This window comes from Lynx canadensis, chromosome B3 (genome assembly GCF_007474595.2).
Source record: "Lynx canadensis isolate LIC74 chromosome B3, mLynCan4.pri.v2, whole genome shotgun sequence".
Taxonomy (NCBI): Eukaryota; Metazoa; Chordata; class Mammalia; order Carnivora; family Felidae; genus Lynx; species Lynx canadensis.
This window is the reverse complement of record NC_044308.2, coordinates 140,943,575-140,959,780: the sequence shown is the minus strand read 5'-3', so window position 1 is coordinate 140,959,780 and position 16,206 is coordinate 140,943,575. Positions and strand designations below refer to the sequence as shown.

Here is a 16,206-nt window from a genome sequence, read left to right as displayed (position 1 = left end):
TAAAGAAACAAGCTGAGCGCATGACTGCAGAGCGGTAGAGGTGTATATTTTTCATACCGTGGGGGGAAGTATTTGTGCTGCTTTCTGGAATCGGGCTGGAACGTCTGGTTCCTGTCCCTGGGCCGTCAGCCATGCTCTATTTTCTGTAGTATGTGACCGCCGTGAGAAACCGGGCCAGCCCTTGGCCTGGCTCCAGGCGGAGCTGGGAGCTGGAGACCCCTGTGCCCGTTTCTACCTTCCACTGAACCACTTTGATTTGGAGAGAAAAAAGAAATAGAACTTTTGATAGTGTGGTAAAAACATTGATTTGAACTATTTTAGTAAAAGGAGTAACAGAAGATTGTGATAGTGTCTACTTTGCGCTAGATAAATAAAGGCTCTTTGCAAGCCTCCACGGTTGGTGCGCAGTGTTTGTTTCGGGTGGGGGCGGGGGTCGCCGCTGGAGGGCCATGGCCCTCGGGAGCACCTCAGGTGCTGGACGGCACTGACAGCCACTCGGATGGCCTCTGTCTAGTTTCAGGCCCTGGTGGGAGGAATCTCAGCCCCAAGCCCTGGTGTGACCTAGGAACCAGAGCTCCGAGCAGGTGCACCCGACGGTCCTGAGCTGGTTCGGAACTCACCGGGGTCCTCCTACCAAAGCCAATGTGGGCACGGGGTGTGGGGGGCTGGCCCGCAAGGACAGACCCACAGCGGCGCTGCCCTGCGAGACGGCAGGGCCAGGTCTGGGGGCTGCGAGACCAGCCAGCGCCAGGCCTCTCTCGGCCAACGCTCCTCCGCTGCCTGCCCCTTGGCCCCTGGGGGCAGGAGAAGGGCTGCCTCTAGACTTCCCAGTCTGGGGCTGCGCAAGGCCTGGAGGCCCCACCTTCTGTGCATAAGAAACAAAAGGATAGTTTCAGAACGGTTTTATTTGGATAACTGAAGGAGTCATGTCTGTAACCAAGATGGAATTCACAGTATGTTGTTACATTCACACTTAAAAAATATATCTCTATGTACAGGAATCTGCAAATTGATGTAAACATACATTACTTTCCAAGTACAATTCTCCCCTTCTCTCTGGAGGAAAAAGAAAAACGCCATCCATCAAGGCAACCCCTTCAAAATAAGTTTAATACAAAGGATGTAAATCTCTCTAAATCAAAACAGTGGTTCATCTGACCTACTGGGTGCTGGGAGAGAACATCACGGAACAAAAGCGATGACGACAGCTTGACTTCAGATGGAACTGGACTATTTAAAATTGAGTTTCCAGGAAAAATAGGCACTGATTTCTAGAAGGAACTTCACTCCTTACTGAAGCTATTTACTGAGCCAATATGGCCGGTTAACGTTTCACTAGTCCCGTGACCCGGTGCAGGACGCTCACACGACACCAGCCGACCACCCAGCGCAGTCAGATGGAGGCTGGCGCTGCCCAGGCTACTCTCAAACCGCTGTCCCCGTTCTCCACATGTGAGGACCACCTCAACTGTATCTCATGGGCCCCGTCCGTTTCTTCCCATGCTGCAACTGTCTAGCATTATGTAAGGTACCCTGCTGCTTACCCACTTAAACTACTCTTCAAGTTGATTAGAAAAACCTTTCTTAAAAAAACAAAGGGGGGAAGAAAAGGCATCGCGTTATCTCATCCAGGTGGCCCGCCCCAGTCCCCCCACGGGAGGCATGCCGGGTGGCGGGATGGGCGGGGGCACGGGTGGCTGTCCTCCAGGGGGAACAGCCGGAGGCGGGTAGCTAGCCGGTGGCAAGCCCAGGCCTGGAGGAGGGTGAGGGGGGACGGCGTGGGTGGGGGGCAGGCGTGGGGGTGGGGGTGGGAAATTGGGGTTGTAGGTGGGGGGAGGAGGAGGGTAGCCGGGAGTGGGGGGAGGAATGGCAGGTGGGGGGAAGGAGGCCGGGGGAGGGGGCACAGGCGGAGGGGGCGGGTTGGGGGGGTAGACGTGCGGGTGGTAGGGCAGGTGGGCTGGTGGGCCGTAGGCGGGGGGCAGGGCACCGTAGGAGGGGCCCTCGGTCTTCATCATGGACTGCAGGCTCTGGTAGCCCTCTCCGGACATGTAGGAGCTGGTGGTCGACATCCCGGTCATGTAGCTGGAGGGTGGTGGCGGCGGTGGCCGGTGTGGCAGCGGTGGCGGCTGGTGCACAGGGGCCGGGTGGGCCGGAGGAGGAATCTGCACTTTGGGGAGGTCACCGGCATCCACAGGGCCTGGAGGCTCAGCCTCGCCTAAGGGAGCCGAGATGGGAGGCTTCCGGTCTGCAGGGGAGAGACAAGTTACCGCCCGGCCCCGGGCTCCCAGGGCGGCCCGTGCAGGGACGCATCCGGGGACCCCCTCAGGGTGGGGAAGGCCTGAGCCAGGGTCTCCCACGGCAGTTCCCACGGCCACCCTAACCACCCCGATTTCTGGCCTCCAGTACAGCCCTGGCGGGGCTGCTGCCCTGTCCCCAGGGCCATCTTCACAGAGGAACAGGGAGCAGCCGTCACTGTGGCAGCCGGCGCCCGACGCCGTCCGCTTGTGCCATATCTGTCGCAGAGGTCCCCGCCCCGGCACGGCTGGGTCTCCCTCCCTCGGTCCCCGGCACACCGGCCAAGGACGTGCCTGCAGTGCACGAAGCCCCGTCTGCCTCCGGCTGCGTGCCCGTCCTGCTAGCACAGCCCCGAGTGGGGCCCCCTTCTTCCTGCCTGTCTCTGCCTCCAGAGACCGCGAGGCCAGGGCCACGTCACCTCACTGTCCGCAGCACGGGCGTCGAGCACAAAGCCCGAGAGGTGGTCAAGTGAACGAGGCAATGTTTAAAAAAATAACAAGTGTCTGATATTCCCCATGCAGCCGCCGAAGTAGCAATTCTGCTTCTAGCTGACAGAAGAAAACCGAGATGGGACCCCACCGCGTCCTCTCAGAAAGCACCCTGCCGTGGTGCCTCCCGGCCATGGCCCTCCACTCCCTTCACCCACGGTCTTGTCTCACCCGTTTTCACCTGCCACCCCCCAACCCCCGCATTCCCGGTCACACACCTGGAAGAGAACACCGGACACCCCACCAGGGGAGGCCCATCACTGACAAGTGGGTCTCTTCCTAAGGCCACCCAGAGTCCAGGGCCAATCACAGGAGCCGAGATCTCTGGGTCCAGAGAACACAAAAAAGCGAAGGCCGCGAAGGGGGCCTCCAGTCGCCTGGCACCCTGCCCCGCGTGCTCCCTGGAGCTCCCGCCAGCCCTGACTGCGGACACGGACGTGCCAAGTGCCCAGGGGGGCGCCGGCGGCTGCGGTTCCCTCACTGCTTTCTCCAAGTGAACGAGAGCACAATCTCGGCTCGGCCAGGACATCCTCAGCAAGAGCCACGTCCCCGGGGCTGGGCCTGAGCTAAGCGGCGTGCCCGCCCAAATCCGAAGCCAGACGTGCCTGTAGAGAAATCTGCTTGCGCTCCAGGGTGGGCCGGGGCCCCGCTGGTGCCAGAAGCTGACCGGAAGACGTAGAGCACGAACCTGAGGCCTGTGGACCCAAGTGCCGGCCGCCTCGGATCGCCCCGTACGCCGGCCACGGCCGCCTGGGCCCACGAACGTGCTCTCCCATCCCCGAGACCTCGCTTCCTGTGACCCACAGCTCTGCCGCCTCCCCACGTCCCCAGCGCATCCGCCTGTCCTCTGTGACCGCACCCGGAACACGCGGTCTCTCCAGGCACCTGCGCTACTCTTCTTCCCTGCCGACACCCACCACCACCAGCTGCCCTCTGAGACACCTGGTGACCTAGGTGGCTCGCCACGTCCCGCGCCTCACGGCAACTGTGGTTCTAGTTGCTCTCTTCCCCCCCTGAACCGGACTCCCGCTCCTCCTCCGAGCCTTCCGCCTACCTGCCTCCCATCTGCCACAGGCCCCTACGAAGTGGGGACGGGACCCTGCCGGAGTGAGCTCCTGCAGCCCGGCCCACCCTTCCCTCCCGGCTGCAGAGTCAGTTCCCACCACCCGCCACCCCTGCCCTCACCCTCCCTGCCCGCGGCCCACCGTGGGAGCTCCTCCGCAGAGTGCGGCTCTCTCCCTGCCCTGGGCAAACCCGGGACACCAACCCTGTCCTCAGCTGCACCCCCGGGCACAGGAAGGGAGGCCCTTCGCTGGCAGAGAGACGTAACATGAACACTGAATGACCCGTGGCAGGTATTTTTCAGCAAGCTTCATACTGAACCAGGGACTGAGAGATCTGTCCCACAGCAGAAAATGGTGCCCCGGTTTCCCCAAAGCTCGTAAAGTGCTGGGACTGGCCACATGTAGAAAGAAATGCCATCGGCAGCACCCCTACCACAGACACGCGGGCGCGAGGGGCCCAAGGGCACCGCAGGCACTGGCAAGCGGAGAGTGCAGCCCAGTGAGAGCACGGACCGCGCCGCGGAGCACCCAGCCCCCCTTGACTCACACACACAACTGGTGCCCTCCCTCATTTCCTGCTTTGTCTTCCGGACCGCTGCCCCAGGGAGATAATGCTAAGGAATAATGCCCCAAGGAATAATGCTATATTCCTTACAACACTTCTCCAGTTTTAAGTGGTGCCAAGGAAGCTTCCCAGTTCACCGTGTGCCTGTCGAAAACGTGCCAAGCTTTAATTTATTCTCTGCTGGGCTCTGAGGTACTGCTTATCTTCAAAATGTACGGAGAGGCTACCCTGCCACCAGGAGGCAGGCGTGTGAGGGACAGGGGGCTCAGATCTACGGCAATCCCGCTGGGTCAATGTTCGTACATCAGCAGGCTTTGCTTTCCTAAAACTGATCCTACGTTATTTAGCCTGCGGAGTCCGGCAGCTCTGCACGTGGGAGGTCAGAGAATATCCAGATATACTTAAAATTTACGACTTTCTCAAAATGTCTGCTTTGTGAAAAACATAATTTTTGAAAGATCCTTGGGCATCACCTTCTTTTTAAATTTTGGCTAGCAAGTTTCCCCTCCACAAACTCGTCCCCAGGCCTTCCCAAGTGTGCCCTTCAAGAAAGCCAAGCGAAAAGCTGGCACTCGCAAGCTGCTTTCAGTGGACACTTACCTGGAGGTGGGTGGGCCGGAGGCAATGGAGGGTGAGTGGTCTCGATTTTGGGGATTTTAGGTGGCGGTGGTTCTAAAAAGGAAAAGTAGATTGAAAAGCGACTCAGACCTCTCCCTGGGAATCAAGAGATCATGGAAGGAAAAGAGAGGTGGAGGAAAATGTGCTGTTCAGGAACGTCTTTGGAGAAAAAGAACGGATATGAGAAAAGCTTCAGGAACCTGAGGGAGCCTCAACTAAACCAGGTGTTAGTCCTTTTGCAAGAACCGAACAGGTCACACACCTCCCCGTACCCCCAAATAACACAGCCCGCTGGCCCTTTACAGCCCTTTCCACATCCACCCAGCTTCCTTGCCGACCGTCCCAGACAAGCCTTCCAAAGACACGAGAGCAGCAGGGTATGGGTGCCCCCGCTCGTCCACAGAATGTTCGGACACCCAGCCCCGAGGGCTCACAGGAGAAACTGTCACCTTTGTATTCTTAGGCACATTTTAAATTTATTTTCTCCCTTATGAATATTTACTCCCTCTGGCAGCACATCGGCAACAGGACATGAACTGACTTCAGGAGAGATCAAGGGGCTGACAAGCCAGGAGCAAACTGAATAGGACACTTGGGGCGGGGCACACAGCCTGCCCCTCAGGGTCTGGCGGCTGTGGGTAACCAGCATCCACCTTGACAGTGCTAAGTAGCCACGACAGGCTACAGCAAGCCCAGTGTCTTGTGTTTTACGAGAGCAGGGAGGGTGCACACATGATCGGAAAAGAACTCCCGTCTCTGTGGTTGCTTGCATGGCTTGACTCCTCCTTCCAGAAACTCACTTGATTCTGGCTTATACTCAGCTCTGATTTAATCCTACTTTAGTGTTGCTGAACTTTTCCTGGTTTCCTGTCCCAAACAGGCCGAATTTACGGTCCAGGGATGGGTCTGTCTGTATTCTCTTCCTGGAAGACCAAGTCCCCTCTTTCTAGGTGGATGAACTGTCCACATGTGCCTCCAGCCGCTCTCTCCCCACTAAAGCCCTGGACCTGACTTTCAAGCTCCCTTCCCAGACCCAGCAGCCGCAGCTCACGTGACCACTTCCCGGCCTGTGACCGCTGTCACACTCTCACCTCGGACACCCACCTACGGCCCACCCCACTGCCCAGATGAAGCCGGTCTAGGTCAGTGCTGCCCACAGACAGAAGAGCTATATGTATGATTTTAACTTTTCTGGTAGTCACCTTCAAAAGAGATGAACTCAATGTGATACATAAAAAGTTTGACCATTTCAACGTGTAATCAACATAAAAATTTATCAATGAGATTTTTTACATTCTTTTCTCTTAGTAATGCTTGGAAATCTGGTATGTATTCTGCACTGAGGACACATGACGATTTGGGTTGGCTGCACTTTCCGTGAGTGCTCGAAAGCCCCCTGTAGCTAGTGGCGCTTAGCACACAGCCAGGTCAAGGTCCCACCTGCAGGCTGTCTGCACCCTCCCTCTCTGGGCCTGAGGCCACCACTCCCCTTCACTGCCTCTCACCCAGAGTGCTTGTAAGCTCCTCCCCGTTCGCAACCCTCTGTGTCCTATTACTGCTGCCAGGGCACTTCTAAAATGAACTGACTCTACCATTCTCCTGCTCACAGATCTTCAGTGGCTCCCACTGCCTATGCAAACACCCACATTCCGGCAGGTCGACTCTATCTGGTTCCAACCACACGTTTGGTCCCAGCAGAAGCTTCTTTTTCACGGCTTCACAGCTAGAAGTCCAGTAAGAGCCCTCTCCGCCTGCCCCCAGCTCCTCTGCCCCCTTCCACCTACAGGCCGAAACCCTGGGTGGGGCTCCGGGCGCTCAGACTCAAGTCCTCCTCCAAGGTCGCCACTGGCTCGTTTCTGCCGTGTACGGATGTAAGAGGCCTAGCACACCAGCTCAGCTCAACTGTATACCCACAGGGTGAGAGGCACAGCCCCACACTTAGGTCTCACACTTACTTTTTGCTGCCCAGTTGGAGCAGGAAAAAAAATATTCACCTGTACTGAACCCATCATTTCCCCCAAAGACCCTAAGAAAATGCAGCTTTGTTGCAACTGGAAGGTCTCACAATCGTTCAATAAATCATTCACTGAGTTCCTACCCTGGAACTTAGCCACAGAGAAACAGAAATGAGTAAACATGGTTTTATCTTCAAAGAGTTCAGTACATCGAAGCCCACAACACAGGGACAAAATGCTTCTAAGTTTCTGTTCTGTGATCTTCCAGATTTTTAATTTAATTTTAGAGAGAAAGAACAAGAGCAGGAGAGGAAGAGGGAGGGGGAAGGGAGAGGGAGGGGGAAGGGAGAAGGTGGGAGAGGGAGAAGAGAGAGGGTGGGAGAGGGAGAAGAGGGGAGGGGGGGAGGGGGAGGGAGGGGGAGGGAGAGAGAGAGAAAATCTCAAACAGGCTCCACGTGGGGCTTCATCCCATGACCCTGAGATCATGACCTGAGCCGAAATCAAGAGTCAGACGCTTAACTGAGTCACCTAGGCCCCCCCAGTCTCTCAGATTTCATTCACACTTTACATTTGTTTCCAATAAAGAAACAAATTAACCAACTTTGGGCTCTACAAAAAAAAACCCAAACAAAACCCAAACAGTGTTTGGAGGAGTCCGGCCCACATCAGCGAGAGGGGTCAGGATATATGGTGGTTCTCTGGACAACAGCACTGCCCATCACTGCCACCCTGTCTGCCCATCACCCTCTGCTACTTGGGGTTGAGGGTGGGAATTCTCCCCACAGTCTACTGTGGTGGGCTTAACTAAACCTCTAGAAAGGAACATTGCCGTAACCCTTGTCCTATGTTCGTGATCACATTTGTGTATGTGTTAGTGAGTACACTTTCACCGCCGCTAATGTTTTTTGGTAACCGTTGTCAGAATATGATCTAAAAATACACACTCAGGGCACTCTTTCTGGCAGGCAGGGTCAAGTTTTTGGCGGGATATAAGGTTAAATTCTAAGACCAAGCTAGATCTTGTGGAAACAGTGTTGACCAAGAATTTAAAGTTTTGATACAAAGTTAAAAAAAAAAAAAACCCTTAGAACAGGAACTTACCTGCGGCTTTGTTCTCTTCTTTGGGAGAAACAACCTGTTACAAAAGAAAATACGTAATCGTTAACCGAGACCCCGGGTGTAGTGAGAAAAACGGATTATCCAGGAACTAACGAGTCCGGGCGACAAGACACAGCTCCTAGCTCAGGGCATACTGGGAACCTAACAGACCATCTCTGCCCCCTCCTCTTTCCCTCTCCCAGGTCAGACATGAGGACCACTGTGGATTTTCAATAGTGGGTCCTTGATGACACTAAGGTTCAGGCCCTCTGACACGGTGGCCTGCATTCAATGAGCGGTGTTGGCCAACACGCGTTTATCCCACATGGGTTTCCTCCACCGGCCAGCTTGCTGCCGTGGGGAGAAACTCACAAACACCCCGCGCCACTCAAAGCACCAAACACAAAAAAGCCAGAGAGGCCGGAGACTTGGGCAGCGGCGGCTGGAGGAGGAGGACGGAGCCCTCCCAGCTCTCGGGGCCCCCCTCCTGTGACCACGGTAGTTCTGAGGCTCTCCGCGGACGCTTGTCCCACGGCGAGGCCAGGTGTTCCCCTGCTCGGCACCCCGTGTGAGTCCTCAGACGAGGGACTGTGCCTCCCCCCCCCCCCCCGCCAGAGGCGGCCCACTCACCACAGCCCGCTTCGCTGGGCGGGGAGGACTAGGCTGTGGGGACGGCTTCTTGGGCTGCGGGGCCGGCTGCGGCGGGGGCTGCGGCGCCGGCGGCTGCGAGTCCTTCTGCTGCGGCTGGGGCGGGTCGGAGCCTTGAGACGGCTGGGGTGGTGGCACCTGTGGCACTTGTGGTGTGGACTGGAGAGACGGGGGCTGCTGCAGCTGGTGGGGCGTGTGATGAGGCATCTGTTGTTTTCCTTGTGAGTAAAGATCCAGGATCTGGTGGCAGATGTCTGAACGACAGGCAACAATTACATTTATCACAAATTGATACTTTAAGTAAAACGTGCCTAGGAAAAGACCAGCCCCGCTCCCTTTCAGCTATGATTCCCCTACAGGGACCCGTGAACAGGGATCGTACGTGCAATTTACCCAAACTCTGTTGCGCACGGCTTGCTCAGAGCGGACACTATTAGAGAGCTGGATTAAAGATGCTTCTGAAGAATGGTTTACGTTTATGTGTGCGGGAAAGTCCATTCTTGGGACTCCAGGTTTACAGGGAAGAGTGACCTGAACTTGGAACACTCTTGGGAAAGCCCAGCATGCCAGCAGTACCTTCCAGAACGTCCACAGGGACATCCTGCACAAACTGCTCCCACCATCGCCTGTACATGGGTTTGGAGGTCCATTCCTGTATTTCAAATTTGCACAAACGTCCTGCGAGATACATCACTGCCACTGCTATGATCTCTGGTTCCCACTGCAGTGACAAGGTCGTGCAGAGACTAGTTCAACGAGAAAAAGGGGTGACGTGACTTGGAGCAAAGCTATGTTACCCAATGCATGGAGATCAGATGCCACATCTAAATGTCAGTTTGCTTAACATTCCCTAAATGACCAGATAAGGAATTAGAAATAAAAGAAGCAAGTTTTAAGTCTGCCAAAGGCACCAAAGTAAGTTTACTTTAACCACAGTTACTAATCTGTTCCTTGGTTTAGAATCGGAACGACAGCACATTCAAAAATTAGTTATGTCATGAGATACAAATGAACGTAGCTCATGTTCTTCAAACTGCTGTAATTCGAGCCACTGTACTGTGTTTTCAAGTGACAGCAGCTCCACACACAGGCCTTCTGTCCCCACGCTGCACGTCATTAGGTCCCGGGTTCTAAGTACAGCAAGGCTCTAGGACCGTTATAAGGAAGTATGTTTGTGCAGAACCAAATGGGTTCTAAGCATTTAGCTGTCAAAATTGTCCAGCGTATTGTTTTGGACTATGTTTCAAACTGGAGATGCCCTTTAACTTCTTACACTGAGACACAGCCAGGCATCCCTCTGCCGGGAAGCAGACTTCCTGGACGTCAGCCCCATCTCTGCCATCAGCTGGCTCTCGAGCTGGGTGAGTCAGAGTCCGAGATACAAAATACGGAGTCTGGATTCAATGACCCATTAAGTCCCCGCCTATTTTTAAAACTACAATCAGATCAACACTTGAACACACGCACCTGTCATTTACAAATGTCCAGGCCATTTGAACCAACTTTTGAATTTTATTTTTATCACCTAGAAATGGGAAGAAAAAAGCCAATCAGAAGTGACAATAATAATAAAAGAGTGCAGAAAAATCACTTACTTCAAGCCCACGCTGTGTGCTCTGCACCATCCCGACACACGCGAAGAGCCACCGCCTGGGAACCGAGGGCAAACGGGTGGGTCTGAGTCCCACCTGTGTTCTCTTCCCACGAGACCTGTGCTCAACCACCGTCCATGGGAAGCCTGCTCCAAGGCGGATTCTACCAGGCTGTTAAAAAATGCTGACTCAGGGTGCCTGGGTGGCTCAGTCATTCAAGGATCTGACTCTGATTTTGGCTCAGGTCATGATTTTGGGGTCACGGGATCGAGCCCCACGATGGGCTCCACACTGAGCATGGAACCTCTCTCCCTCTACCTCCTCTCCCTAGCTCACGCGTGTGTGTTCTCTCTCGCTCTCAGAAAGAAAAAAGAAAAGAAAAGAAAAAAATCTGACTCATTTTCCTGCCTATCACTTGCCGACTTGGTGGTAGAATCTGTCTAAACCTGACGGGAAGTGGTAGTCACAGCTGCAATACTGGACCATCTGGGCACGCTATGCGCTGGGCACGCTCACACGCTGAACCCTTTCTTCTGTTCTCCTCTTTTGAGAAGCGTAATCCCAAGGCCATCAAATCGTTACAAAGGCTTGCTCTCCAACGAAAAGTCCTGTGAAAGAACCTTGCCTCCTTACCTTTGAGTTGCTTTGCATACTTGAGGAGGAACTGGTACGGATGTTCTACCTGTAAATCGAACTTTATGGTCTGGAGCAGGATTCTCTCCAGAACCATCACTTCTTCCTAAAAATAAAATAACGAACGTCAGAAAATGATCTCCACCACAGGTCTGAAGCCCCGTTAGATAGTGGGCTTTCCCATTTACTCTCTCCAAGCTCTCTTCCTCCTCTCCCCCCCCCCCCCCCCCCCCGGGCTTTCACTTTGTTCAGAGACGAGGAGGAGCTCTGAAAAGAACTAAAAGGGGGGGAGACGAACCAATCCGATTGCGTTTTTAGAAACAGTGGCAACAAAATACACATTCTTAGAAACGTAAGTAGGCTCCACACCCGGTGTGGGGGCTCGAACTTACAACCCCGAGATCAAGAGTTGCAGGCTCCCCTGAGCCGGCCCGGCACCCCAGATACGTCATTTCTCTCGATACATGAGCCACCCCTTTACAAAACGGACCTTTGCTTTCTGGGTAATTTATCTAACTGTAGCTTCTTTCCAGACCTCCATCAACAAAGCCACAATCCTTCGGGAATTTCCACTGAAAACGTCAAGCAAATAAGCGAGGACGACGATGGCCGATTCAAACTCTGTACCTGCTCGACAGGCATATCCGTATAAAGCACGTGTGTGAATCTATCATCTGCCTGAAATAAGCTGTCCCACCGTCATCTACAGCATAAACCCTCATTTCCTGTCACTAAACCACATTCTGACCTATCCACACACACCAGCGTTCCCGTTCACTGATCTGATTGTCTATTTCTGTCCCAGGATCCAAGGGACGAACAGCTGGGAGAGTAGTTCAATCACGAGTCCTCTTGTTCTTGTTTTTGTATGTCTCGTTTTTAAGTATAATTTCCATTTTACTTTGTTTCCACGGGACACTTTTTCTTCAGTCTCAAGGACTCTGCTCCTTACGTGGGCTTTTCGTGGAGCCTGAGGGGCAGCACCTGCAGGTCGACGTGGGGCGCTGGCCCTTGAGGACATGGTCCTTCCAGGCTCCACACGAACGGAGCCTGCCTGCCTGGCCTTGACCGGCACAACTCAAGTAGGAAAGTAGCTTCACACACAGCACGGGAAGCACACGAGCATCGAAATCACTCGCTGTGGAAATGTCCCTGATGGTGGCGCCTCTACTGTGCTTCTGGTCGTGAACTTTTTTTTTTTTTTTTAATTTTTTTTTTCAACGTTTATTTATTTTTGGGACAGAGAGAGACAGAGCATGAACGGGGGAGGGGCAGAGAGAGAGGGAGACACAGAGTCGGAAACAGGCTCCAGGCTCTGAGCCATCAGCCCAGAGCCCGACGCGGGGCTCGAACTCCCGGACCGCGAGATCGTGACCTGGCTGAAGTCGGACGCTTAACCGACTGCGCCACCCAGGCGCCCCTCACTGTGCTCTCAAACCAGTCAACGTCCATAGACAGGCAATTTTTTAAAAAGTTTTTTTTTTTTTAATTTTTTTTTCAACGTTTATTTATTTTTGGGACAGAGAGAGACAGAGCATGAACGGGCGAGGGGCAGAGAGAGAGGGAGACACAGAATCGGAAACAGGCTCCAGGCTCCGAGCCATCAGCCCAGAGCCTGACGCGGCGCTCGAACTCACGGACCACGAGATCTTGACCTGGCTGAAGTCGGACGCTTAACCGACTGCGCCACCCAGGCGCCCCAAAAGTTTTTTTTTTTTTAATGTTTACTATCGAGAGAGAGAGAGAGAGAGAGAGAGAGAGAGACAGAGAATGAGCAGGAAGAGGCAGAGAGAAGGGGACAGCAAATCCCAAGCAGGCTCTGCACTGACAGCCCGATGCGGGGCTCGAACTCACCAAGCGTGAGATCGTGACCTGAGCCCAAGTCGGACACTGGACCACGGAGACACCCAGGCGCCCCCACAGACAGGCGCTTCTGCACAGCCTGGCTGCACAGCACTTTCAGACAGCGTGCACCGCGGCCAGGGCGGTCTGTGCCGGCAGAGGGGCAGAGGGTCACTCGTTCACACAGGGAGGGCTTGCCACGGGGCTCAGATCCCACCAACAGGCGCACGAGCCCATCAACCCCAGAAAGAGCAGACGGCGGGGGGGGGGGGGGGGCTGGCTTTTGCGCTGAGGTATGGCCTCCCCTCAGACAACGCAGACCATTCTCTCACGGTTAGTTATTCCAAACGGCGTGGCAGGACTAAGGTTCGTCTACCCTAGCGCCGCAAGCATTCTCTGAGGAAAGCTTTCTACAAACTCCGAAACTTTCCCACAATTGGAGACATCCTGCTGATGCTGGTGTTTTTGCCTGGTTTTGTTACCACCTGCTTCCCAGAAATTTCCTCGTGTCTTCTGAATTTAGCAACAGCCTTTCACCAAGTGCACCTACAGGTTTTGAGGCCGTGGCCCATTTGGTATTACAGGATAGCCTGCGGCCTGGCCTCCTTTTGCGTTTCAAACATTCAAGTAATGGGGTAATTACAGGTCTGTGTGGAAACATCGTTCCTCAGGGAACCTTCCTTCAGCCCCGTAACACTTGTCTGGGGGACTTGTCCAGGTTCCCAGGTTGAACGCCCTCATCTCGACTTTAAGTGACTTTTTTATAGTATTCGTCACAGCTCATAATCAGCTGGTCATAGAATTATTTGATTAAAATCTATCCCAACTCAATATAAAATCCACGAGAATAGAAAAGGCCACGTCTACTTTGCCACCTGTTTTGGGTCTAGTGCCTAACACGGTGGCTGGAACAAATATTTGTTGAACACGTGAGAAATTAATACAATGGGGGAAACCAGACGGTTGAAGCCAAGCTAATTAAGGTAGAAAAGTCCCACGTGATTCGTGACCTTCTTTTTCCTGCTTATGACACCTCCCTCCAACGAACGGCCCTGCTCTCCTCTCTGGAGAGGGGGTCGTGTCTACAATGTCTTCACTACTCCCAGAGGCGGGGTGCTTTCCTCTGGCTCCTGCACCCCCAGATCATCTCTGGGAAGACCGCACATGATAGAAAGGAGAGGCGGGTGAAGGTCAAAGCCCCTTCTCCTCCTCATGGGGGCGGGTTTCAAAGCCCCTTCGCCTCCTATGGATAGCGTGACCATTTCCCTCTTCCTCTCTTCTGGGGCAATGAAGCTGCAGAACTCCTACCTCACCGTGCCTGATCAAGTCTCGTTTCCTGATCTGAAGGTAGAGCGGGTAGAAGCTGGAGGTAAAAGGGCACTTCCCCAAAGGCACCCTAGGGTAACACACGCCAAGGTGCTGCCACATGCCCACAACGTGTTCCTACAACTGTCTCCTACTCTGTAAGAATCCGATACCCACAGGTAATGTAGTAACGTAACTACATTACTTCTATTAAATTCCCTTTTTAAAAAAAAATTTTTTTTTAACGTTTTATTTATTTTTGAGACAGGGAGAGACAGAGCATGAACAGGGGAGGGTCAGAGAGAGGGAGACCCAGAATCTGAGCTGTCAGCACAGAGCCCGACACGGGGCTCGAACTCACGGACCGTGAGATCGTGACCTGAGCCGAAGTCGGCCGCTCAACCGACTGAGCCACACAGGCGCCCCTTAAATTCCCTTTTGATCGTTGTTAGTAAGAATTCCTAATAGATGCACATTCTTATAAACAGGTGAACAGGTTTATAAATCATTTCAAGGGACAGTTACCCATGTTGACAGTACTTACAAACTATTAGTATTAATCACAACTACAATATATGCAAAAGCATTCTGGGCCTGTTAACTCCTCAAAGCAGTAAGGAAAATGAACACATTTTACAAACACCAACAAAAATACTCATTGGTAGACAGAGGGTAACTGTGTGGCGGGCGACAGCAGCTAGTGAGGAAAAGTAAGACTGAATGGTGCCCAGTTCCTCATCCTGGTGAGACTGGCTTTACCTGTGCTCTGGAGCTTGTCATTTCTCTGACAGGTATCTACTGGGTGCCTATTCTGTCCAGCCACTGTACCAGGCACCTGGCACAACAGATGACATGGTCTCTGCTGTCAGCGATCTTACAGCGGAGGAGAGTTCTTCTGTGCGATTATCTGATTAAAATCCAACCACCTTTGGGCGCCTGGGTGGCTCAGCTGGTTAGATGTCCAACTCGACTTCAGCGCAGGTCACGAATCACGGTTCATTACGTTGAGCCCCGTGTCGGACTCCGTGCTGACAGAGCAGAGGCTTCTCAGAGTTCTCTCTCTCCCTCCCTCTCTCTCTCTCAACAAATAGATTAAAAAAAAAATCCAATCGGCAGTTGCACTAAGTGTTGTGAAGCACAGCGAACAGGTGCCATCAGGGTTACAATGGGGTGGGGGGAGCCTGACAGGAGTCAGGGGTGGAGGAAAGCCACTACGGGGCTCCGAGAGTGATCTTTTTCGAACATAATAAACATACTAAAAGCAGCTCTACAACTGTTCCAATACCGTCTCCTGACAGAGGCAGGGATTGTGGGGAAGGGCCAGAACGGACGGCGGGTCCAACAGCAACCTCTGGGTGTCCGAAAATAGCTGCCCATGTTAATACTTCCCAACATCTCGGGAAGCGGAAAGACACACAGCGTAAGCAGACACGGGCACACGTCCGTCTATCGCCTGTGCTTTCCGCCTATTCGGGAGCTGGCTGGAGACGCGGCCCTCCGGTCACGGCCGGGCCGACGAGGCTGAGCTGCGTCCGGGTCCGGGAGCGCTAACGGGAGCAAGCGGGTTTCTGCTCACGTCCCGTGTGCCGCTGCCTCCAGGTCCTCAGGGTGAGGCGTGCGCGCCAGCAGGTGCTCCCTACGCGCAGGCCGTTTCATCTTCCCTCCTCTCTGACAGAGGCGAGAAGGAGGACCTTCTGCACAAAGCCCTCTCAGGTCTCGGGGGCGGGGGGGAGGGACTGGCAGCTACGGGGGCCACACGAGGAACCTTACCACAACACTACCACGAGGAACCAAGATCTGAAGGCAGGAAGTTAAGATTCTTACCTTTGGGTCGTCTCCAAACTGGCCAAATTGTACATCGTTTAATAAACTACGAGCCGTTTTGATGATATCCTTACATTTTTTTGGCGTTTCTTCTACTTTCCCAGCCAGAAAGAGACAACAAGCTCCTGTCACCTGCAAGGGAGGTAAGAGCTCTTGAGATACTGTTAACAAAGCTCACAGGAGAAAGCAGCAAGGAGTTCTGGCCTTCGCAATAACCCGGTCCCCTTATTCTCCTATCTTCCTCTCTTCCTTTTACTCGTTCACAAATACTCTGACGCT

At 53.8% G+C, this 16,206-nt stretch overlaps 1 protein-coding gene across 2 annotated transcripts in view; it reads right to left on the bottom strand.

The window, feature by feature from the left end:
• Positions 1–887: 887 nt before the first annotated feature.
• CCNK (cyclin K) overlaps positions 888–16,206 on the bottom strand; it is a 29,212-nt gene continuing 13,893 nt past the window's right edge. For both annotated transcript variants that reach the window (XM_030319942.1, XM_030319941.1), the window contains 8 exons: positions 15,928–16,059; positions 10,957–11,062; positions 10,199–10,256; positions 9,308–9,477; positions 8,714–8,985; positions 8,087–8,120; positions 5,013–5,084; positions 888–2,245 (listed from right to left, as the gene is read on the bottom strand). In XM_030319942.1, coding sequence (XP_030175802.1) covers positions 1,620–2,245; positions 5,013–5,084; positions 8,087–8,120; positions 8,714–8,985; positions 9,308–9,477; positions 10,199–10,256; positions 10,957–11,062; positions 15,928–16,059 — 1,470 coding nt within the window. In that variant the 3' untranslated portion in view covers positions 888–1,619. The remainder of the gene's footprint in view (positions 2,246–5,012; positions 5,085–8,086; positions 8,121–8,713; positions 8,986–9,307; positions 9,478–10,198; positions 10,257–10,956; positions 11,063–15,927; positions 16,060–16,206) is intronic.